Genomic DNA, 23,754 nt, shown 5'->3' with positions numbered 1-23,754 from the left:
AATAATGAACCAATTTGTTCATTAAAACTCCCACTATTTACAGGGAAGTCTGGGCAAACCTATTTTACACATGCTCTCTAATGGTTTAAATATATTTCCTGTGTACTTACACAAAGATTTAATAAAATGGTGAAGGATGCTCTAAGCCTGTAGACTGAAAAGCATCAGAAATTAATTAAGTGAAGCTAAGCTTTCACAATATATAACAGACATTATGCTTTTTTCTAGTGGTTTTACTTCCCCACTTCTAACTTGGCAACATTTGGTATTTTCTTCTTTAGGTAAGTTGTATATAATTTCATATTAAATTACAAACATAAACACAGCAAAACTGAAATATAACTGACATAAATTCTATTCAATTTCCTGGATAGAATGATACAGACTGGATCAAAAGTTTGCTACGATATTTGTTATGGTTTAGGTTATTTTACATTTATATAACACCTAGCTTAAGTTTATCAAGTTATTTTTCAATCAGAAGCTGCAACAGAACTAGTAAGCAGGATGAGATAGCAAATTCAGCTCTAGAATTATTGTACAAAAATTCCAACAATAAATCCTACAAACATTTGCAAAATAAAAGAAAAATCTCCACTCACACTTTTCTGACTAGCACACCACAACAAATACAACTAAAAGATAAAACTGCATTTTTCCGTGACCTCTGCAGGCCAGTCCAGAACTGATACAGCAATTTCAGAGAAGCCCATCCACCCAGGAATATGATAAACAAAAGAGCAAGATCATCATCAATGGAGAGAAAACCCAAAAGTTACTTCTACAAAGGCAAAATTATGTGTTTATAGGGTTGATAATACAAAATCACCCCCCTGAATTCAACATTCAGTTCTATGTTAAATTACTCTTTCACTACATGCTTTTTGCTAAACTGCTAAATCCAGAAATATGTAGAGGCTTATATTAGGGAGTGGAATTAAATATATCAGTGAAAAATATGCCACACATCAAAGAGATGCATATAGTCAACGATTCTGACAATATACAATTATGTCAAAAGCAAAAAGCAGTCACAGAAAGGTATTTAGTGAACCATACCATAACACAGAAGTCACCATGTAGGTGGAAGGAGCACTTAAGGTCTGATGGAGTTGCTACTGGGAGAATTTGTCCTGACATTAACATTGTAATAACAGTATTAAGAAAAATAAAGTCCTTAAGAGTCAGATTCTTAACATGATCAGTGCATTCCTTACTAACCAGGTAGCAGAAAAAAGCTTAATCAAAGATTCTGGAAGCCAGTATAGACCTATCTAAGGGAACTGAAGTTCAAAAAATAGTAATTAACCTTTTCTTCCCAAACTAAGAATACCAGCCAGTCTTTTGTTTAGTTCAGGAACAGGTTTTGGAGAACTGATATTGCAAAGGCTCTCCGTTGCTTCAGGTAATATTTGCTAGGATACTCCTATTCATTTCAACAGGGATTGTAAACTGTAATTATCATTGTAGCAATACCTGAAACACTTAGGAACATTTTATCGCTAATATTATCAAACCCAGTTTACAAACCGTGCCCAGCAGTCCCTGACAGCTGAGGTTTTTTGCCTTTCTGGGACTTCAAAGGGAAATAACCCCAACAGAGGTGTTTGGATCTGCTCAGCAGTTCCTGTGACCTTTAAGGGGCACATCTGCACTCACATCTACACCGAAGTTGCCAAATGTGATGCCCCAAATTCTCCCCTGCCCCCGGCTGTGTACTCACACACACTCTCACCTCCTGCTGACTCCAAAGACCCACCCAGGGCAGCTACTGAAATCCACAGGGGCAAATGCTCAGTGGAGGTTGGCACCGTTCAAATATTTCCCTTAAAAAACCAAAATAATCCCTCACCGCTTGCCTCCACAGCTGGAGCCCGGCAGAGCTGCCCTGTGGGACCAGCCAGGCAGCCTTGCTCTTCAGCCTAATCACAGCCCCTTCATGGCTCTATCCATGTTCTCTTTGGTGGGGGCTCTGGGAGAAAGAAGAACTGCCTGTCTGAGACAGACACGGCACCTGCTCAGAGGTCAACCCGCCAAACAGCCCACCAATGCCAACAGTGCCAGGGGAAAATGTCAAAATCTGTTCGAGCAGATTTGCTTCTAGAGATTTTCAGTATTGATTTTGCTTTAGATTTACACAGCAAAATAACAAAAATAAAGGGAAAAAACTTACAGGTGGCCATTTTTGCTCTAGGATATCAATGGCTGCCAACCTTGCAAGTAGATGAGATCCTGATGATATTTTGTCTGCTCAGCTACAACTCCTTGAATTTCTTTCTTCCTGGAGTCAGGATCACTAAGGAGACTATGGGAAACACTCATTCTTCAGGTAATCCCTTATTTCCTGCTGTGACAGACCCCAGCCTCACTACAAAACTGATTCACACACAGATCTTTATATTCACAGAGCATTTGGCAATATCAGCCTATTAAACTATGTATTTCTTCCCTTTCCCATCTGCATTCTTAAGTTTTGGCCACATTTTGCACATTTTAAGTTAAGTTTTCCAGCTAGTTAATTTGGGATCTGTGTTTAACTAAGTATTACAAGGAATATTATTTATCAATAAAATAAATCAAAAATATTTTTCTTTTCTTAAGCTCAGAAAATGAAAACATGAGAACTCAGAGACAGTAGTAACACAGCAAGCAAAGATGATGACTTTAGGCTTGAGGAGAAGAAACACTTGGAGCTAGAAAGATGATGGAAACAACAAATTTCACATATATAAGTAGATGAAAAGATAACACTAAGAGAAAAACACAATTTAAAATTTGCTGTAAAAAAATCCCTCATGCCTGGACTTGCATTTGTTGTACAATATGTGGGCAAACACAAGTGGTTGGATTACCTTTATTCATTAAACAATGGTTAACAATTTATAAATAGGTATGACAATATAAGCAAAGGAAAACTTACAAAAATAATTAAAAAATAATACAACTGAAATAACTCTTTCAATAGAAACATTATGGGTAAGTCTCAACAAGAAGAACAAAAAAGGCATTTCTACTTTCTGATAAAAAACTGTGTATATTAAGGTTGTATATAGTGTGAAACTGACCACCTCACATCACTTACATCACAGTATATACAGCATTTTTAAAGAAGGAACTCCAGCAAAATAATAATGAAACCTTCATGAAATAATTGACATAGAACTGAATCTTTACCCTTTAATCATATTCGGTGACAAAGAAGAAGAACCCTTTAATTGGCAAGTACAAAAAAAAGAAAACATGAATCCCTGTCAAACTAGTTATTTGATCCCACACTGATATACAACTGATCTCTTCTTGGAGTATAATTCACATGCTGCATAAAGATAAGCATTCTCCTCTAGAAAAAGCCCCTTTGCTTTGTCTTTAACTAGTAATAGCAAAAACCATCTCTCACCACTCTAATGTTACTACCACAGTTCATTTCCTTTAAATAGTAGAACTTATGGTGAAATACTATATTTTTGTTTAGTTCTAATAGATTTCTGTTGAGAGTTAGTTTTCTATGGCTTGATCTACAACTGAAACAGACTAGCTGTTAGTTAAGTCACCAGAAATAATTCAAATAATTCCATACTATGGCCACATTTTAATCTTTCTGTCTTGTACTAATGGTAACTGCTGCTCCTTTCTTCCTCTCTTTCCCTGAACATGCTGCTGCTCTAGGCTTTCATATGTTGAAATATTCCACTAAGATCCAAACCGCTGTCAACACACTCCTACATAAGCATTCAAGAATGACTACCTAAAAAAACTACCTCACTTTTTGTTATATTAAATAAAGACAACGTGCAGGAGGAATAAAATCATGACAGACTCTAACAAGGCAAAAAAAATATTCTGACATCCATGAAATAGTATGTTTCTATAAAGGATCATTTTAATTTTATCTTCTACCACCCAGCAAATCTGTAACTGTTACAGACATTTATTCAGATATAGCAAGATGCACAGACTTGTTAGCAGAGATGAAAAAGTGGCTGATCACGTCCTTCACTCACTCATCCCAGAGGGCGTTCAGCCAAGCATGTATCGGGAAAAACTGCCCATACTATCCTCTTAATACAATTATAAATAAGGCTGCCAGAGAGAGAGATACAAAGCTGTACCAAGAAAAGCATCGCTTTTAAGCCTTCCCCTACCTTTTCCCTGGTATTTACAAACCGCAGGCAGCACTGCTGGGGAATCTCACCAGGGTGGCTGCCGAGAGGTCTCATGTGGCGTTCCCAGCTTCCCACCGCCTCCCTCTGCCTGGATGTTAAGCATTCCCGAGAAAACCCACCCTGACATGCACAGAATGAATCCTGCTCAAGTTGGAAGCATGTGATAACTAGGCTTCAGGAAACCCCAGCACCCAATTAATCCCAGAGATATTTAAACAAGCCCCATCTTACCGTTCTGCTGTTGCCCAGATCACGTCAGATTCACCTGCAACTCTTTAGCATCTCTCTAGCAATGTTAGTGTTTGCAGTCAGGCCGGGCTCATTCAGCAACTGAATTCACAACATCTTTCTGCACTAGCAAGCTGAAATGGTACGGCTGTACTACAGCTAAGAAAGGGGGAAATCTAAAGCAGCAAACAAAGAAATCCCTCAAGACAGGGTAATCCCAGTGGAGTAGAATATAAAAGGTACAGATGAGCACCGAGGGTACAATACTTCTCTGTCTAAATTTCATCAGCAATGCTATGCTCTTCCTAAAAAGATTTTTTTTTTTAATATATGATGGACTTGCCTGTGGAGTTCCCAGAAAGGCAGAATATCCAGGCTCTGCAGCAGCATTGCAGCCAAAGTAACCATGCATATGCTATCTAGGCAATTTACAGCAGTCTTTTTGAAAAGATATTGATTTACAGTGTAGCATTGCCTCAACCAACACAGAACTGCAACCGAAATAGCTAATGGTGATTTCACAGGAATTAAGGGGGAAAACTCAACATTCAATAAAAGGATGAAACTAATCATTCCCAATTCAATTTTGTCCCAGCCCTGAAAGATATCAGCAAGTTCCAGAGTGACAAAATGACATTACAGAAATAATCTACGGGCCCCTGGAAACAAGAACTATGAATACCACTGTCCACTTTTACATAAGCAATAAATATTAAAAATTATTTTAAATTTATTCAGTCAAAATATGAACTCTCAAGTTAGTTTCTGCATTTTAAGGACGAAACTTCGTATTTAATTTATGAATGCACAAAATACACAAAGCTGTGAGTAAGCAATAGACACCTACTCCGTGCTGGGAATCCACTACTCAGCCCAAGAAATCTTGAGTGTGGTAGGGGGGACAAGAGGGCAGCAGGAGTAAACCCTCAGAGAGGGCAGACCCTCAGAGAGGGCTTCTCCAAAAAGGAAGCAACGCATCTTCTCCATCTCCTACTCCTAGAGCAACCCCTGCTGGCCTGTGCTTCAGATGGCTCCTGGCTCCCCAGAAATCTCCTGGGGTTGGGGGAGCACTGGGCAGACTATACTTAGGATAGGGAATAGCAATGTGTACATCAGTGAAACCTTCAGGAGGAGAAGCATGCAGCTCAGTCGAGATGGCATCTTCAGCATCCTGAAATATTTTTCATTTTTATGTAATGATGAGGTTAAATGAACTAGCAGGCAAAACACAGCCCTGGCTCCACCCCAGGTAGCTCCAGTGACCCTCATCACAGAACTTTCACAGAAGGAAATGGGCTCCCCTGTAGAGTTCCACTCTGAAGAAAGCAGAGTGTGCTCAAACTCAACTCATTTGCTCAGGTCCCGCCATCGTCACCAAGACTTACACATGTTGACATACTAACTCACACCTGAACCTAGCATCAGTGGCTCCAGTAACATATAAAACTGAATGGCATAAGCAAATTCTATAAGATGATTCCAAAATTATGTAGTCACCTTAGTCACAGGTTCTCAGTTTGTTAGCTGGGTTTCTAACCAGACAGGCGGCTTCAGATCTCCTGAAAAACGTAACTTCCATTCTCTTGAACAAAATTTTCTTCTCCCCTCTCTCAAGTGTGAGGCCCAGAATAAAATATGAATAAGAGTTTCCAGTTGAAATTATGAGAAAATACTTTAACAATGTTTACAATTCTTGGCCTTATTCTGTCAACAATAAATTGGTCTGAGGCTGAGGGAGAACAGGACAGAAGGATGCTCAGGAAAAAATAAAAAAAAGATCGTGAGTAAGCCCCTGTAGAGACCAATATGTGCCAGAAGACATTTGTGTCCATTCCTGCAGAGCTGCTTTCCAGTCATTCTCCTATCTGTCCATACTTGATTGACCCACTCCAGATGCAAAACCTGGCACTCACCCTTGTCAAATTTCATACAGCTGATCATTGCCAAGGGGTCTTACTTTGTCTAAATCTCTCTCTGCAGGGCCCTTCTGCAGTGAGATACAACTCACACAAACCTCTCATAATTAAAAGTCAATTATTTTTACTGCATTGAAAAAAAAAGAAAAAAAATCTATTAAAGTCCTTCTTGTTGCCTTTGTCTTTGACCTTCCTCAAAAGATCCAGTTCCAGGTGGGCTTTGTCTTTTGTAAGTACATGCTTGGAAGATGCATCTGTATTCCTTCCCCATTACTTGTTCTGAATTCCACTTTCTGTATAATTCCTTTTTACCTTTGACTCTTGTTAGGAAGTCTTTGTTCATCCAGCATTTTTGCTTGATTCCCTACTATTCTTACTCCCCTCCTTCTCCTCTGCTAGCCCCATGCCCTACTCCCAATACCATTTGTAGACTGCAGTTGAACATAACTTGGCTAGAGCACAAATATGTACTCTGCTGCTGTCCGTGCTACCACAGCGAGGGTTGGGAGAACCTGGCTGGAAGGCAAAGGCTATCTAGAATTAAGAATGCAGCTGAGGGGGGAGAGTAACTAATGTAAAAAAAGTTTCAATACAGTAACTAAAAAAAAAGTCAAATAACTATGAAGTTCAATTTAGATTTTAAAACTCTCCCTGGAAGCTAACTGCAAGTACAAATTTCACATTATCAGTACTTTAAGTCTTGCCAACACTTTCATCCCAGGGCAGACTGCAAAATGCTATGTAGCACTTGGGAGCAGTTCTTCACCTGTAAGGAGGTATCTTTGGAGCTTTTCAAGATGATAGCAAATTGCTACACTTAAACCAGGCAAATTACACAATGTCACAGCTCTGATGGTCAATTAACTAAAAATGCAAACCATCATTTAGTAATATGGCATAGTAAAAAAATGCCAGTAGTTACTCCTGTTCCATGTGGTCATACTACACACTAGTAAAATGAAATTAAAAGTAATATCCCAGTTCCATTAGTCTACACTGAATCATCTGAGTGGAGGTGAGACAGGGAGCAAGGGAGAAAGGCAGCTAACACTTCCCTCCTCTCCAAGAAGTAATAAGCAAATGCAGTAATTTGTAAAAGTTTCATATATCCATATGAGCCCATTTTCTCTTCATAGAAGAAAATGCATGGCTAAGGAGAGCTACTGCTCCTCGACACAAACCCTTCCATTTTGACAACTGTAGACTCAATATACAAGGAAAAATGAACACTTTTGAAAATTTACTTGCGAGTCATTCAGACATCTAGCTAACCACTTCACAAGCCACTAGTAATATTTCATGAAGAAATTATTTAACAAGACATTTAAGAAGTTGTGTCCAGAAACTGAGTGCTGGACAGAACACCTGTCCAACCCCAGTTCATATCCTTGCTACCACTGATGATCTAAAATATTACTCCCTTCCTTAAACTGAGAATTTTGAGTTTAGTTTGAGTTAGAATACAGAGTACAAGAAGACATGACCTTAATAAAACAATCCAGTAATGATACAAATGTATTGAATGCAAAGAAAATAATTTTTAGCTTAAGATGACAAGTGAAGCAGTGGTAATATTGCACAGTGGAATGCATGACAATGCACAGTGGAATGCACATGTTATTCCAAGTACAATACGTTGTTAAACTTGCTCTGCAATACCAACAGTTGCACTACACCAGATGCATCATCTGGTATGCATCAGATAGTCACTGTCTGAAACAAAGTCGCTGTCTTAAAAAGTCACTGTCTGAAATAAAATACAATGCAATATAGTGCCAATTAGTTTTGCAACTTATAAGACAAATAAGAGATTTTGTGGATTCAGGGACTGATTCCATATACAGTTTGCATTACAAAGTCTCCCGTGCTTTCTCTACAAGGTCTTTTCATTCCTCAATTTGTCCTTTCTTAATCCACAGTTTGGGGAAGTCCTCATAGTGCTTCAAGGCTTCCGCACAGGGCTTCTGAATTGCAGCAATATTCCCAAGCACCCATCCCAACTTCACAAATTTCATGGAGACCCTTGCTGTGGGGGCACTGCTGTGAGCCTTTGCCGCCCTGCTCTTTTGTATTCACTGCTCTCTGACTCAAGCTTCATGGCAGCCAGCCAGACGTCCTCACTGTTGGGGCTGCCCTGGAAAACCAGGGCCAAGATGCTTCTGGCTGCTGGCACATCTCCTGCTGGCCACTTAGATTTAGCTCCCCTGAGCCATAGCACTTCTGCTTTGGGACACTGAACAACAGCTCTCTGCAAAAGAGCCTCCAAGGATTCTCTGGATCCATGGTTCTTTTCAAAGTAGGCTGCTTGCAGCCACATGTTCTTCTTGCTCAAGAAAAATGGAAGGAATAGGCATAAACGGCTCAGACATGCTCCAGAGCACTATGAGCAACTCAACTGTTGGCATTTCCATCCAGGTTGTTTTTGATCATCTTCTTCAATCCCAATCACAGCTCGCATGAATGCCTGGCATGTGGATACACTTCCAGCTTTATCACATTGCTCAGCATCTTGTATCTGGTGTTCCCTTTGAGATCTACCCTGTAAGACCTGAGATGTGATGGCTCTGTCATCTTCACCATCTGGATGATTTTCTTCACCATCTGGGTGTTTCCATTGACTTACTCCAGTTTGGCAGCAGTAATCCAGAAGTGACAATCCATCAGAATATTCCCCTGGGCTTTTTTAAGGACTTTATGAGCATTCTTGCATGCTTCCAGATTTGCTAGTGCCAGCCATAGTTCAGCACTGGTTGGACAGGACTCCACAGCCCTGCTCAGAATTACCCTGGCATCCTCAGGTTGCTCCAGCTCCATGGTTGTTTTCCACAAGTGCACTGAGTTTGGAACATGCTCAAAGGCTTTCCCAAGGACACGTTTGCTGACACAGATATCCATCTCCAGCTCTGCTGCTCTGATATAAATACTGAATGACTGTGGAAGGTGCTGGATGGCCTGGGCCACAACAACCTTGGCTGTATCTCCAGGCTGAAGCTGAGCAGCTTCCAACCAAATATCTTCAGTCTTATGGCATATCTCTGCTCCTTTCAAGACGTGGTTTCAAGCCACCTGGAGTTTGCCAGTGACCTCCTCCAGTTGGGCTCATGGATTGGTCTCTTGGACAGATTTCAGGAATAAACAGGCTTTTTTCATATAATTAATATCTCCTCCATGTGTGGGAATCATTGAATTCAAGTCTCTCAAATATCCTTTCAGGTCCACTACCGTCTGGCCACTCACAGAGCCTGACAGATGGCTTAGCCTTGTATCCATCAAGGTGCTCCTAGCTTAGCCAATCTTCTTCATATCCAATTCACCTGTCCCAAGTGTCATCAAGCCTGGTATTCTTCCTAGGTATGGCATATTCATCCCCCCTCGATATGGAGTATTCAATCCACCAAATTGTGTCTGGTGTGGGTCCATGGAAGTCTGATTCTCAGACTTTTACAGTCAGAAGACTGTAAATGCTTTGCAAAGAAGATGTCAAGGACAGGAGTCAGCTTCTCATACCAAGGATTCCTCTGACACTTTCTCCGGCCATCACCAACCTCTGGAATACTCAGCCACTGCTCCTCAGTAACTTCTGCTAACTTTCATTTCAAATCTGAGAACTGCTGCTGAATTGTAGGTGGTTCCATATGGTATTTTCCTATTTCCTCTTTTTCTTGTTGTTTCCTTCTCTCTTTTCGGCTTTCATCCATCCTCTTATCCAAAGCCACATAAACAGCATCTGTTTCCTCATCACCTTTTTCATAGGGGCCACTTGAAAACAGGTTCTCAATGTAGCCATTGAAATCATCACAATTGGTGTCATTCAACTTCCCATCTTCATCGTCTGCTGTCTGGTTCTGCTTCACCTGGTCCCCCACAGTTCTCTTCCCCAGCGGGGCATGATGGCCATCCATGGGGTCATTGGCACCACAAGCAGGGCTGATGTCAGAGTGGGTGGTGAAACCTGTGGCTCTGCAGCCCAGCCCCAGCACAGAGCCCAGGGGCGTGGGCATGCCCAGGATTAGCTTCTTTGGCAGTGTCACAAGACCCTAAAGAGCCCAGTTTATATATGGTCAGATTCAGGCAGGAATGCCCAGCACCTCCCTGGAGTGGGGAATTTCATAATGGAAGGATATAAGCCTATAAGTGACAGCATATTTTGGGGAGTCCTTGATGGCCTAGGTGGTTACAGCTGCCCAGTGGGGCTGTTGAGCCATTGGCAGAAAGGACCCCTTAGGCTGGGTGTAGTTATGACAGCTGAGTCAATTTGTGAGAAAAAGAAACACTGCCATGCTACCATGGGTTTGCTCCTTTCCCTTATCAAGCACCCAGCTTGCAGCCTTAGGGCTGGATGTGCACTGGGCAGCTGGTGCAAACAACCCACTATTAACAGTTCATCAGGAGTCATGTAGATGGGAGTAGAATACAAAGTTTGGTTACACCCCACAATGTAACCCAGGACACCCAGAGAGCTGAAAATACTCATGTTTGCATTAAAAAAAAAAAATTTAAAAAAAGGAACAACCAAAACCACACTAATCAGGAAAGAACAGTAATATTTCTGTGACACAAATTTTAATGAATACTAGAGAGACACTTTACAAAGTTTTTCTTTAGAGACAATTATAAAGAAATAACACTAGATTTTAATATCTACCAGTGTAAATCCCAGGATGAATCCCTGAAAAAGTTTCATTTTTGTGTTACATATATTGCTACAGCTGATCTCCTAGAGGAACAAAGCTCAGTGATGCCCTGTTTCAAAGTCATCCACAGTATTTTAGCTAGGAGAAAAAAGCTTTCTAGAAATGAATTAAAACTTAACACAAAATGATGAGTTCACCTTCATCTCTTTCTTAAGTTTAAATATGTCACGTACCAAAATTCTCATTTTCTTTGAAAGCACTTCATTAGTCTAGCTTCCCTTCATTTTCACTTCGAGAAACTCACATGAAAGGCTTTGGGTTTGGGTCCATATTGGGACCCCAATGGTATTTAATATTTTCACTAATGACATAGATGAAGGGATCAAGTACCCTCAGCAATTTTGCTGATGATATCAAGCTGAGTGGTGCAGCTGACATGCCTGAAGGACAGGATGCCATCCAGAGGGACCTGGACAAGCTCAAGAAGTGGCCCATGGGAATCTCATGAGGTTCAACAAGATGAAGTGCAAGGTGCTGCACGTGGGCTGGGGTAACCCCAGTGTCAGCACAGGCTGGGGATGAAGGATTGAGAGCAGCCCTGCCCAGAAGGACCTGGGGGTGCTGGTGGATGAGAGGCTGGACATGACCCAGCCATGGGCACTCACAGCCCAGAGAGCCAAACGTGTCCTGGGCTGCACCAAGAGCAGCGTGGGCAGCAGGGCAGGGAGGTTTTGTCCCCCTGCTCTGCTCTGGTGAGAGGGACCCCACCTGGAACACGGCACCCAGCTCTGGGGTCCCAGCACAGGAAGGACATGTACTGTATCATTTCTGTTTTATGAGGCTTAATATTTAACATATTTATAAAAACAGTATTCCTTCAATAACTTCATGACAGCTATGGTTTTGTTCTCCTTTCTTTTCCTATTTGTTTCTGAAGGTCTACCTGTTTTCCAGAGTACTTCTTAACACCTAATCAATATTTTCACACTATCATCCCATGATCCTACAATTCTTACTCAGAACAATGTAATTTGTTTAGACTATTACATATGCATAGCTGCAGTTAATTTCTTCATATGCATTCGTTTATACATATTAGCAAGAAATACCATTATCATTTTATCATCCAAATAATCTATATTGCAAAATCCCTGGATAACTTTTGGCAGTTCAACTAAATTACTTTTTTTAATACATCAGTTTTTCATCCCTCTTTCATGTCTTTCTCTCCTACCTGGAGGGTTAATTGCTATTCCCCTCTAAGTCTCAAAAATTGATATTTTACCAGTTCTGCATGGCATACACAACACATGTGACAGATGTATAACCATCACACAAATCACAATGACTGGAAAATCTGATGATAGCAAAACACTGGGTTAGATGGGGGCATGACATGAGATTAAACAAGTGGTTGACAAACTAAATAGAAACACTCAAGTAACCCCTGATTTAAGAATATTTTTGGTTCTCATGATAAAATATGATAAGCAGCTGTGAGAATCATCTCCCCTTCTTCCAGCTCAATTTGTCTAGAAACTAATTTGTCTAGAAACCTAATGGACAAGGGTTTCACTACACTCACCCAGACTTCTGTTCCTTACTAATCAAATTGGCATAGAATGATGATCAACAGAAAGGCATGTCAAATCTCAAAGTGATGCAATGCTGAGTCAAGTAGACCCAGGAAACAAGCACCAGAAGTGCAGGTATTGCACTAATATTCATCTTTCTTAGGTTAAATACAAAGTGTTGGTTTTGACCTATAAAACCCTTTACAGTCTGGGTCGCTACTCCCTTGCAGACTGCTTTTCTTGTCCTCTTTTATCTCAGTAATTCAGACAAGAGGGTTGCATTCACCTGGGCATTCTCACTGAAGGGCACTTCAGTCCAGAAGCTGATAAAGCTTTAATGCATGTTGAGCAGCTTATCTATTTTCCCAGGACTTCTTAGGTGAGAAATAGAAAGCATCTCAGGAGGAGTGAACTGCTGAAGATAAAAAACTTCAGAAAGGACAAGAGAAAAGCCTCTACCACATCCTGTTAAAAATACTTCCACAGAATACAGTTAGTGGTGGCACAGCTGCTGCAGCTTAAATGTTCACAGAGCACCTATCCTCACAGAGTATTGCACCTAAGAGGTTTTTTTCCCTCCCAAAACCATCTCTTTCTATAACCATAGAGCTGAACCCCATTACAATATGTTCTAAAATAGACTCTCTATTGTTCTATGATCTTATTAAGTAGAAGAACATGGATTTTCATGTGATGGAGCACAGTGGCCTCAGAGGGCTGGGACAGATCTATATATCAAGAGGTTTATTCAAGAGCAAATGTGTAGCCTATAAAAAAATTCAAGAAGCCTCCTAAGTTTTAATAATTTTTAAAGGAGCAAAATACTAATTTCAGAGGGGAGAAATTATTTTCCTTACCTTGTTTTAGATTTTCATTATTTTTTTGAAAGGAAATTTTAAAGGAAACATGCTGTTTCAGTCTACCAAATTCAAATGAAACTTCTACTGGTTAAATTACATGGGAAAAAATATATTGATTAATTTATCTAGCTTATATCTATCTCTCTTTTATGAAGATGAATAATCCTATCACATGAGGAAAAGGGAAAATTAAGGTCTATGACAAACAAGGGAAATGATTCCACAGAACTGACAGGTTGAAGGCTGTGAATGGACATCTTCCACTTAAATCACCACTACAGGATTTACAGCACAGTGTTTCAACCCAAAAACTCTACAAAACATTTCATTTAGTTTTGCATGAGAGCTCTGTAGTACTGAGGTGTGGGAGGGGTGTGCTTCCAAACAGTGAGAGAAATTTTAGTAGAGATGGCCTCCAAATTGAGAGGCTCATCACCTTTCCAGGGATTGATGCATAAGGTTGACTGGCTGGTATTTCCTGCATCCTCCTTGCCACCCCTTCCAAAGGTCTGGGTGATGTTTGCTTTCTTCCAGTCTCTTGGACTGATTATCATGATCTTCCAAAGATGATCATGAGCAACCACCCTATGGTGTCCACCAGCTCTCTCTTCCATCTAAACCCACCTGCAAAATCTTCTGGGGGGAAAAAAACCCAAACCTGGGGTTTTTATTTAATTTGACTGATTTAGCAGAAGATTACTATGAAAATTATATTTACTGTACGATAAAGTCAAATACTCTTAAAGCAATAATTTTCACAATCTAAGATGTCCCATTACTATCTACATGCAGTTAAAATTATAATAATGTACTCTTACCTTTTTTTCCCTAGGAAAAAACAAATTCTGAAAAAAATGAGACAACATGAACCATATGGTTCATGGACTAAACTATGTAGCACTGAACACACTTTTTTAGAAAGTTCTTGTAAGAAGCAGTCACCGATGCTTGATTATTCTGTTGTTCTTTCAAATGGTAAGATGTCTTCTTAATTGATACTTAAAAAAAGAATTAGCATTGCCCTAGGAGCTTAGTCATTAAAACAGGTCTTCATTCTACTAGGCTCTTAACAGACAGAGAGGCAATTTTTTTTGTTCACAAAACCCCTTACAGCATCAGGAGCAAAACAAAAGTTTTACCACAAAAACCAACGTTGCATTTAATTATGAATGGTAAGTGGAAAAAGAAGTTTAAAATAGGAGAAGCATGATAACATAAATTATGATTCCCCTAGAGTGTTTCAAGGACAAACTGCAACCTAAAGTTTAACTGAGGAAAGGTTTGAAGGCCTCAGAAATGTAAATGCTGCAGAACACCTCTTTTGAGGTATGATTCCCAACAGAAGTGGGAGAGCCTTTATACGTAAGGTACTTCAGCATAAAATTATGTCTGCCATCTGACAACATTTTTAACAAAAATTACTGTAAAAAATCCTTAAATGCTTTTAGAACTTATAATATTGAGGACTTGTATGTCTAATAGAGTACCTGTCTATCCTCAGAAAAGGTTGCAGAAATAATTTAAAATGTAAAAAGCCAGTACTAGCAGAAACAATTATTACAGCAATAAAAATTCAGACAAGAAGAACTCAAAGATTCAACTGAAAGCCACAGTGGTATAAAAAAACCAACAAAAGATCGCTTTAAAACGTCTTACGGCTGTTTTGAATTTCATATGCCAGACACAGATCTGGCACTTCCAAAATAAACATTTCTATTTGAAATGTTGCAATAAAAGTACACATCTCATGCTCTACACTTATACCAGGGGTGTTTATATTGCTGAGGAGTCTCATTAACCTGTGTGCACCCAGTATGTTGAGAGATAAACATAGAAAAGCCTGGTTGTTCTTTAACTACCCATGACAGCATGAACCACCAATTACAATACACACACAGATGGCTAATTGGTTTTATCACAGTTTTCACAACTCTGGGAAGGGGGATACCACCTTTCCCAATTCCCCTGAAGGTTAGTACCAGTAGCAGAGAACCAGTTCATGTCTTGAGGCCCCTCAGGTCTTGTTGCCCTACTTGGTCAAACAAAAAATAAAAACTTGTATTGTAGTTTCCATGTTGTAGCTCAACACCCCTGATTAAATTTTATATAGGTCTTCAGAACACACATTGATTTTATCTGTCAGTTACTTATGAAATGATAAGAAGATTGTCACATATGACAAATTTTAAACATTTGAGAACAGTACAAAGTTTATTAGACTCGCAATTAATTTGTCAGGAATGGCAACACTGAAACCCCATTAAAGTAACTGCAAGAAACAGTCTTCAAAGCCAAAGGTAAATTTTAAATGGGCATTGTGGTTCAAATCTATTCTATGCAACATTATTTCTTCCTCTGAAATACCTGATGATATAGATCTCTCTCAGCTATATTTTAGCAGGAGGACTAGATCACAGGCTTCTGTAATTAAGTTTAAATAGCAACAGCAGTAACACCTTCCATCCCAAAATCAGCTGTCTAAGCTCTGAATATCAGTGAGTTTCACACCTATTTGCTGAAACAGAACAGGGAGACTGAGGACTCCACAGAGAGATCTGAATTCCCTAAAAGACCTCCAAATATTAGAGATCATTTTCTCCCACAGTCCTAGACTTTTGCCCATCTCCCTAAAACCTGCTTCTGATACTGCCTTTGCTCCTAGCCCTCCATACCCACTCATGCTTTCACCCTCCATACATACCCATACACACCAATGTGCTTTTCCAATATCCTCCTGAACCCTCCAAATTCCTTATTAGGCTCCTTTCTCTTGGAGGATAGTTCATGTTCTCTGTTTCATATATTAGAAGCATTAGAAGCACTGAATATATTCAGGGGAAAAACAGTATCCTTGCCCTCACAGTCTCCAAGCACCTCAGGTTATGGCCTGAATCCTTAGGAAAATGTCCAGGAGCAGTTTCCAGATGGAAGTTCCTTTTTGTGCTTTAGCACATGCACACGTAGGTTAGCATAGGTCCATCAAGGGACTGCAGTGTGCTTTTACAATAGGAAATCCTAAAAAAATTCAGTTATGCTTTAACAGCTCTCCAATATGTATTAATTAAGAGTATTTTCAGCATGCCAATTTCAGGAAAAGCTGGATAAAATGACAGAAGCAGAGGAAAAATCTTGGGAATAAAGTTTAGCCCCTTCCAAACTTTAAGTATTTGAGAAAAAGAGGATGTGTAATTTCTAAAATTGCCAATCATTTCTACACCCCCTTAACTTTCCTGAAAATTGGCATCTGCAATGATGCTGCAAATATGTGCAAATGTGTGCAAAATGATGCTGCAAACAGTGTGGCTTTCAGAATGCATGTGCTGTCAAGTCAGGAAAATAGTTCTGTCTGCTTCAACATGGACTCTGGGATGTACCTGTACTCTTTCATGAACATGGAAAGAAAGCAAGCAGAATAATTTGGAATTTTTTTTTCAGCATAAAGAACTAAGGGTGCCCTCCATCTCATTCCTCAAAAATTAACACTCATTTTTAGGCTGGGGTATTTCTGCTTCAAACAAGTACTGAACCTAAAATGACTCAATTTTTTGATAGGCCTTCTTATTGACCACATATTTTTTAAGAAGAGCTGGCAATTAGGGGTCAAGCAATTTAAATCTATCTTTAAAAAGTATGGCTTAATAATGTTGGCTCACTGAGGACTGCTTATTAATATGATTACCAGTAAAGCTGCCAGTAGTATTTACAGAGGTCTGAAATAAATTCTTGTCCTATACTGGAATAGTTAGACTATCCTTTTCTTATCCTTGTTCCTCCCTGCTAGTAGCAGATGCCTTATCACTAAACAAATGGAACAGTCTTTGCAGACACACCATTCCAAGGATCAGGCCAAGCCAGAGCACTGCCACTTCCCAAGCCATTTCAATGGAGATGAAGAAGTAAGAAAGGCAGTTTCAGAAGACAGGGGGAGTTTAGTACACGAGAGCATGTACCAGCCCGGGAAATACAAGTTTCCAAGTTGGTATGTTGTTTTATAGGATCTCAAAATTCAAGGGGTTTGGACTTGGATTTGTTTGTGCTAAATTAATATTTTAGCCTCTCTTCTGACTCTGCCAACTGTATTCCCCTAAAGCTCAACTTTTGAGAGGGCAGGGGGCAAGCTATCATTGAATATTAAACTGCATAATATGGCATAAACAGTAGCAAACCACACAGATCAAGTGCATCCCTGAGGTCACTTTCAAGAAATATTCATTTACATTTTTTAATTGCTGTTTTTCATTTCAAAACCAGGTAATATAAACAACATTAAGCCTGCCCTTATCAAACAGATGTTCTTGAACCAAAATCTGAAGTTAAAGTAATAAAAAATGAATACTAATTAAAGGTATGAACCCATTTCCATAAAATACACTATAAAGCCTGTGTATTAGTACTAGAACAAAACACCTACGAGGAGATTTCTAAAAATGCAAGTCAAAACCAGACAATAAAAAAAGCCCACTTTATAATATAAAGTTAGAAATTCACAGACTTGGGTCTTCCTTTAGCAAAGGCCAATTCATGAAGATGCTTGAAACAGAGCCATTAATACACACATAGTGTGAAAACAAAGATCATCACAAAATAAAGCCAACCCTCAAAAACCACCAAAAAAACCCTCAAAACAAACACATAAGAATTTATATCTAAAGTGCTACATGTATTCCCTGAATCACATGTTACATATAACTGGAATACTTTAATTCATGTAAATACTTTCTGAACTAACCCAGATGTTAATGTAAGTTTGGCATAACTCTAACTAACATATTAATACGATAAAAAAATTTTACTTATTTCCCTTGTTCTTAAACAATTACAGCTAGAGAAAAGGTAGGGTGGTGCACAGTTACCTGTTAATTTGCAGTGCAATATATGGTTTTACAATAATAAAGTATCTTTAGAGCAGAACCAAGTAGTAGAAAAAGAGCTTTTCCTTAGACTGTCTCATTAAGGCCTTTATATTCAAAACATCAGAAATAAAGTGCTCTTTCACAAGAAGATTCCAAACTTTAGTCTTGGCAAAGGTTCATTTCATTGTTTTTGACCAAAAGGCTAAAAAAACTACATGAATCCAAAAAACACATTAGAAAGGATAAAACTTTGTGCTATGGGAGCAAAGGAATGCAAGCAATATTGAATAGCTTTTGTCTGAATTCATCTTTGTATTTTCAAGGCCATCCTCCCTAATACCCTCACATCTGAATATCTTCAAGATGTGCTAAGAAATTTATCTTCAAAATCCACTGAGAAAAATACTCATTTCTTTCTCCGTCAGATGGAAAATTAAGGCTCAGATGTTTAATAACTTGCTAAAAGCATCACAGCACTTTCTCTGCCAGAAGAAACAGTATTTGAATACAGGTTGGCTCTGAGATTAAAAGTACTGTGAAATCTAATGGATTCATTTAGTCCTGGCCTTTTATATAAATTTTATACTGCTATCAAATTCCAATGAGAAGATTTCCTTCAATGTCACATTAATGTCTTCCACTCAATAGAACAACGTGAGGGTTTTAAGGTTTGCTATTAAACTATTCCTTTGGCTTAACACCAGCATCAACAATTAGTATTAAAGACATGGAATAAAATTAGATCTAAGGCATTGTGCACTATGCTATAAATATGTCATCTTTACTACCTCCTTTCACATCTCCCTTCCAAAAACATTGCCTTCACTCACTGCCATCTATTAAGAACTGCTTCTATCATAACATTCCCTCTAAAAAAAGAAATCATGTTTCTTAGTAAGCACTTAACTGATTGCAAAGACTAGAGACTAGAGAACACTAGCAATATTTTAAAAGTCATAGAACTCACTCATGCCACAATTAGAGCAAACGCTTCACACAAAACGTGTTGTAATTCACTCAATGGGAGAAGTAATGCCATTATGGAAATGCATGGACATTGCACATAGTGCAAGGTCAGTCAGCAGTGCTTCATCTCCACCATGTCTTGATTCCTTGTAGACATTTTTAAAACACATTTCATATAATGGATTTTTTAAAAATTTGTACCAGAAAAATTTCATGGCTGTGATATAGAACAAAAATATAGCAAGCATCTTCTTGAATTTAATTCAGTCTATGAGCTTCCTGGATCCCTACTCAAGCGCATCCCTGACTGCACACACCTCCAGACTCAGACACACTGACATCTGCAGACCACCACACCCAGCCAGCTCAGAGGCTCACACTACCCTGGTTCCACAGCACCTGGCACTGCGTGTCACCCGTGCTCACGGACCCAATTGCCACTGCTCCAAGTGCTTGAGCACATTTTGCATGTGTGATACCAAAATGCTTCTGAAGTGGTTTTACAGGAGGCAGTTCCAAAGTACAGCCTCCCAAGCTTAAGCATTATAAATTTACATAAAACAGTCAGTTAAATTTAAATAATTTCAACCTTAATTCCTCTATCATATTGCATGTTAAACATATTATTTAAAAAAACCCTTTTCTGTCTGCTCTGAGAACTAACATGCCCTTTCTCCCAAAATTTTCAGTAGAATATGAATATTGCCTGACTTAAAGTCACCAAAAATTTAGCTTAGCTTTCATGAGTAGCAACTGCAGGAAAAAGGCTCCAAAGAAAGGCACTGACAAATCCAGATAGAAGTCATATCTTCATGGTTACTGGTGACAGTCAGAAATCAGCAGAAATACATTTAATTGAGCTCCCAAGAATTAGCATTAGTGGATCAGCATTAATACAAGCAATAAATTTGCAAAGTGTAATGAGGTTTCAGAAGACAAATAGGAAAGCCAATGCACATGACTTCAGGCTTTGTTTCACCTCCCTCACAACTGTAAAAGTCATAACTTTACTTATTAGTGTACATTTTATATAACCTGCATGGTAGACTCAGTTCTTAGGGAGGAGAGGATTGTGGTTGGTTTTTTTTTTTTAATTGCTTTTATTCATGTAGTTTCTTGTTTTTACACAAACAGAAACATAGATCAGACATGGTTACATAGCAAAAGCAAAAAAGGTCATCATGGGAAAACATTTTGCTGTAAGTACACAATTTTGTTGAGAAATGGCAGCATTGAATGAATATACTTAAAAGCATTTTCTTTACTTTGTGCTATAAAAATAAAATTACCTCCAAATGCAAATTTGGTAACCTGTTCTCAGACCCATCAGCTGCTGGCTTCTTTGATGAACTGTGAGTCCTCAACTAGAATACTGTTAGATTTAAGATTTAAGCCCACAGTCTCTATGTAGGATTTTTTTTCCTTCAAGAATAAAAGCCACTGGCAGATACAGAAGCTTGTCCTTATTTCCATATAGAAAATGAACTATAATCAACCCTTTTACTCAAGCAGAAAAACTCATTTTAGAACTTACAGTAAGTTTGTGCCAAAGGATTGTCCTTAAATGGCTATATAGTATCAGTTATATCAGGTAATACAAGAGCTGGTTTTGACTAACTGGAAGTGCTGCATTAAGTTTGCAATTTCTTTAAAGCAAGAAATACACAGTTATGAGCTTCAACAGTTATATATGTATTTGTATTTTCAATTTATGTTTTACTATTAAAAACAGAGCAATTGAGGTCTAATAAATAGAAATTGTTTCCATATCATTTGTCTTAAGCAGCTTTTAGAAGGAAACTGGAACTAAAATGCATTGATACCATGATTTAAGATGTTTGAGTAAATAGAACAATTTTAAATAGTAGACAGAAAAACCCACAAAAATAAATTTCACCTTTTAACAAGCACATTATTGTCTGCAGTTATTAGAAATACAAAAAGCTCCTCATTGTTATTTTTTGGTGACTGAAGAACTGGCACATGTCATTGCTCCAGGCTCATATTCGCAGATACTCTGAAGATGAGAACAAAGCCTCCTGATTTTCAGCTACCAGCTAGCTTCCAGTTTCTGAATGAACTAGTTATGGAATTAAAAGAAAAAAAAAAAAAAAAAAAAATTTGTGGAAAAATTCAATTCTGCAGAAATAACTATTACTGTCAAAAACGGATTCAACATTCAAGAGGTTAGGAGTCTGGCTTGAAACTTCAGCATAAGAGTATTTCTTACCCCACCCAATTAAACTTTCAACTTTTTTTTTTTTTTATTTTCCCAGTCAAAACTATTCTGAATCATAGTGCTTTAAAGGTTATTTAAAAATGTAAAATTTAGACCTTTTTTTTCTTATTTGTCTTTAAAACACTTTTCTACCATCCTATTTGCATAATGCTAAATCAGTTTAGTTGTATAAGTACATAAAATACTTTTCCGTGGTATGTTTTGATGCCACCAAAAATACAGATAAAATATTCTGCTCCTCCAGTGATTTCAGTGCAGTCCCAGATAAGGTACATTCTGCATTAGTCTATTTGTCATTATCAGAGCTTGCCGTTGAAGCCTTAGCTCCATTTTTCATGATCAGTTAATAATGGAAGTACAGAAACACTTCCTCTACCCACTGCAGCCAGACAAGTGTTTACACTCCTGTCTGGCTCTGAAGCCCCTCTGTCCCTGCTCAGCGCTGCCAACTGCTCCCGGCAGCGCTCCAGCTGCTTCCCCACGCACAGCTGGCGCAGTCAAACCTCTGCTCGCCTCTGCCCACTCAGTGGCTGCCATCCCGGTGGATTAGGTTGATCTCAGTGGATCAGTGCATCCTTGTGCACAGAGCAGACAGGAATTTTTCAAAGACCCGATACTCACCTTCCAAATCACTGATTCAAGTCACTTCTCTAGTCTCCTGCTGAAAAGCATGTTATTGAGACCTGCCACTTGATAGGGCATGCTGTAAGAAGACCATAACAAACTGGGAACACTATTTAAAAGGACTGACATGTGACAAGAGCATTTTGCACTAGTCTGTAACACAGGGAAACAGATGGCAATAAAACTAGCAAAAAAGTAGGATAGATTTAAAAGAGTTGAAGCAATTTTAGCAGATGTTTATTAAAGGAAAGCTCAAGGGACAAAAGCAGTGAAGGTAAAAATGCCAAAAATAATTTTAGAAAATAAATAAATTTTAAAAAGTAAGGCAACACTTTTGGCAAGGAGAAGACTGATAGATGGATGCAATCCGGTTCTGTAGACCTCTGAAGCTAAGACTTTGAGGTTTAAAGCAAAGCAGGAATAAAAAGGCTTTATCCTAAAACACACCCAATGCCAATTTCCTTGTTTCACTTGAAGAAAGATGCTGCAGTGCTGTATCAGAGAAATCAAAGCTCAGCACCGTATGTATGAACCCTCTTTATCTGCAAGACTTAAAAGACTTCAAAATGGCCTAACTCACATAAAGGTGACATTATCAGCCATTAGACAAAAGCCAGCCTGAGTTTAAGGCCTGCAGACTACTGGGGAAAAACCATTAGCTGCCACAGAACCTATCACATAAGAAAATTTCACCTTTAGGTCCAAAAATGTGGACACCTGCTTTTCCATTACTTTTTTCTGAGTAAGAAAAAGGGAAAACAATGAATATTAAGTTTCTTTCCTTTATAAATATATTTAAGAGTCATTCTTCAATGAACAATTTGATATACTCTAAAGCTTTAGGAGATTTGTTTCAAGTGGACTCAGCAAGCAGAAGGGCCTTGCTGTGGATATCAAAAAGGTTTTAACCTGTGTGGAAACAAGCCAGAAAGTCACTGTGGTCACAAAACACAAGCAGCAAAGAAAACTGTTAATATAAAAAGGGCCAGAGGTTTTCCACATTCACATGTCAAAATTAACACATTAAATCATTCCCTGGTAGTTAAAGATGAGTATAGCACACATTGCAAATACTTCAACAAAAGTCATTCTAAACACTTTTATAGTTTCTATAATATAACAGACACCTGAAGAAGAAAAATATCCTTTTTACTGACACATATCCTTCAAAGAAGTCAGCCACTTGCAAAATAAATTTTGGCAAATAAAATACTACCCACAAGGCAAAATATTTGTCTAAATATATAACCTAAAAGATTCTCACACAATAGGAAAAAAAGATACTTTTCTTCTAAATTTCCCAAATTTGCTCTACCAACCTTTCTTGAAATAGTTTTTGTACAATTTATTATTATGAAAGAACTTTCATTTTTGCATCAATCCCACAGCAGGCAGTGTTTTAAGAGTGACCAATATAAAGCTTACTTAATCACCTAATTTTCAGTTGCACTCCTATAATTTATCCCAGTGAAAATCAGTATCACTGAATGGCCTACAATAATTTACTTACTCTCTAAGTATGCACAGGAGAAGGAGTTATGAATATAATGTATTATTTTCCTGCTATCTGTATAGAAGGCCCTCTATGCACATCCCTGTATTGCACATAGAGGGAAGGATGCAGTATGTGTACACACCACAAAATAGGGCTACATAAAGATAAGGCTACGTATTTAAAAGCCTGCACTTCCAATTGT

General features: G+C 38.6%; 1 protein-coding gene and 1 pseudogene across 9 annotated transcripts in view; both read right to left on the bottom strand.

Annotated features, from left to right (window-relative positions):
* Window positions 1-23,754, bottom strand: part of CDK14 (cyclin dependent kinase 14) — a 314,718-nt gene that overhangs the window by 244,440 nt on the left and 46,524 nt on the right. For 2 of the 8 annotated variants that reach the window (XM_085573087.1, XM_085573086.1), the window contains exon 1: window positions 4,735-4,818. The exons of 2 other annotated variants lie outside the window; for them this stretch is intronic. In XM_085573087.1, the coding sequence (XP_085429213.1) occupies window positions 4,735-4,803 (69 nt within the window). In that variant the 5' untranslated portion in view covers window positions 4,804-4,818. Of the gene's footprint in view, window positions 1-4,142; window positions 4,304-4,394; window positions 4,669-4,734; window positions 5,126-23,754 lie in introns of those variants that run through there. 4 more of the 8 variants (XM_085573090.1, XM_085573091.1, XM_085573089.1 and 1 more) reach the window with 4 other exon arrangements.
* Window positions 5,242-23,754, bottom strand: part of LOC146768146 (pre-mRNA-processing factor 6 pseudogene) — a 58,969-nt pseudogene continuing 40,456 nt past the window's right edge. The window contains exon 1 of the transcript XR_014953223.1: window positions 5,242-23,754. This exon is cut by the window's right edge and continues 40,456 nt beyond it. The product of XR_014953223.1 is annotated as a pre-mRNA-processing factor 6 pseudogene (transcript).

Source organism: Lonchura striata, chromosome 2 (genome assembly GCF_050655825.1).
Source record: "Lonchura striata isolate lonStrDom1 chromosome 2, ASM5065582v1, whole genome shotgun sequence".
NCBI classification, from domain to species: domain Eukaryota; kingdom Metazoa; phylum Chordata; class Aves; order Passeriformes; family Estrildidae; genus Lonchura; species Lonchura striata.
Note: the sequence above shows the minus strand (reverse complement) of the source record. Positions and strands in the feature narration are given on the sequence as shown.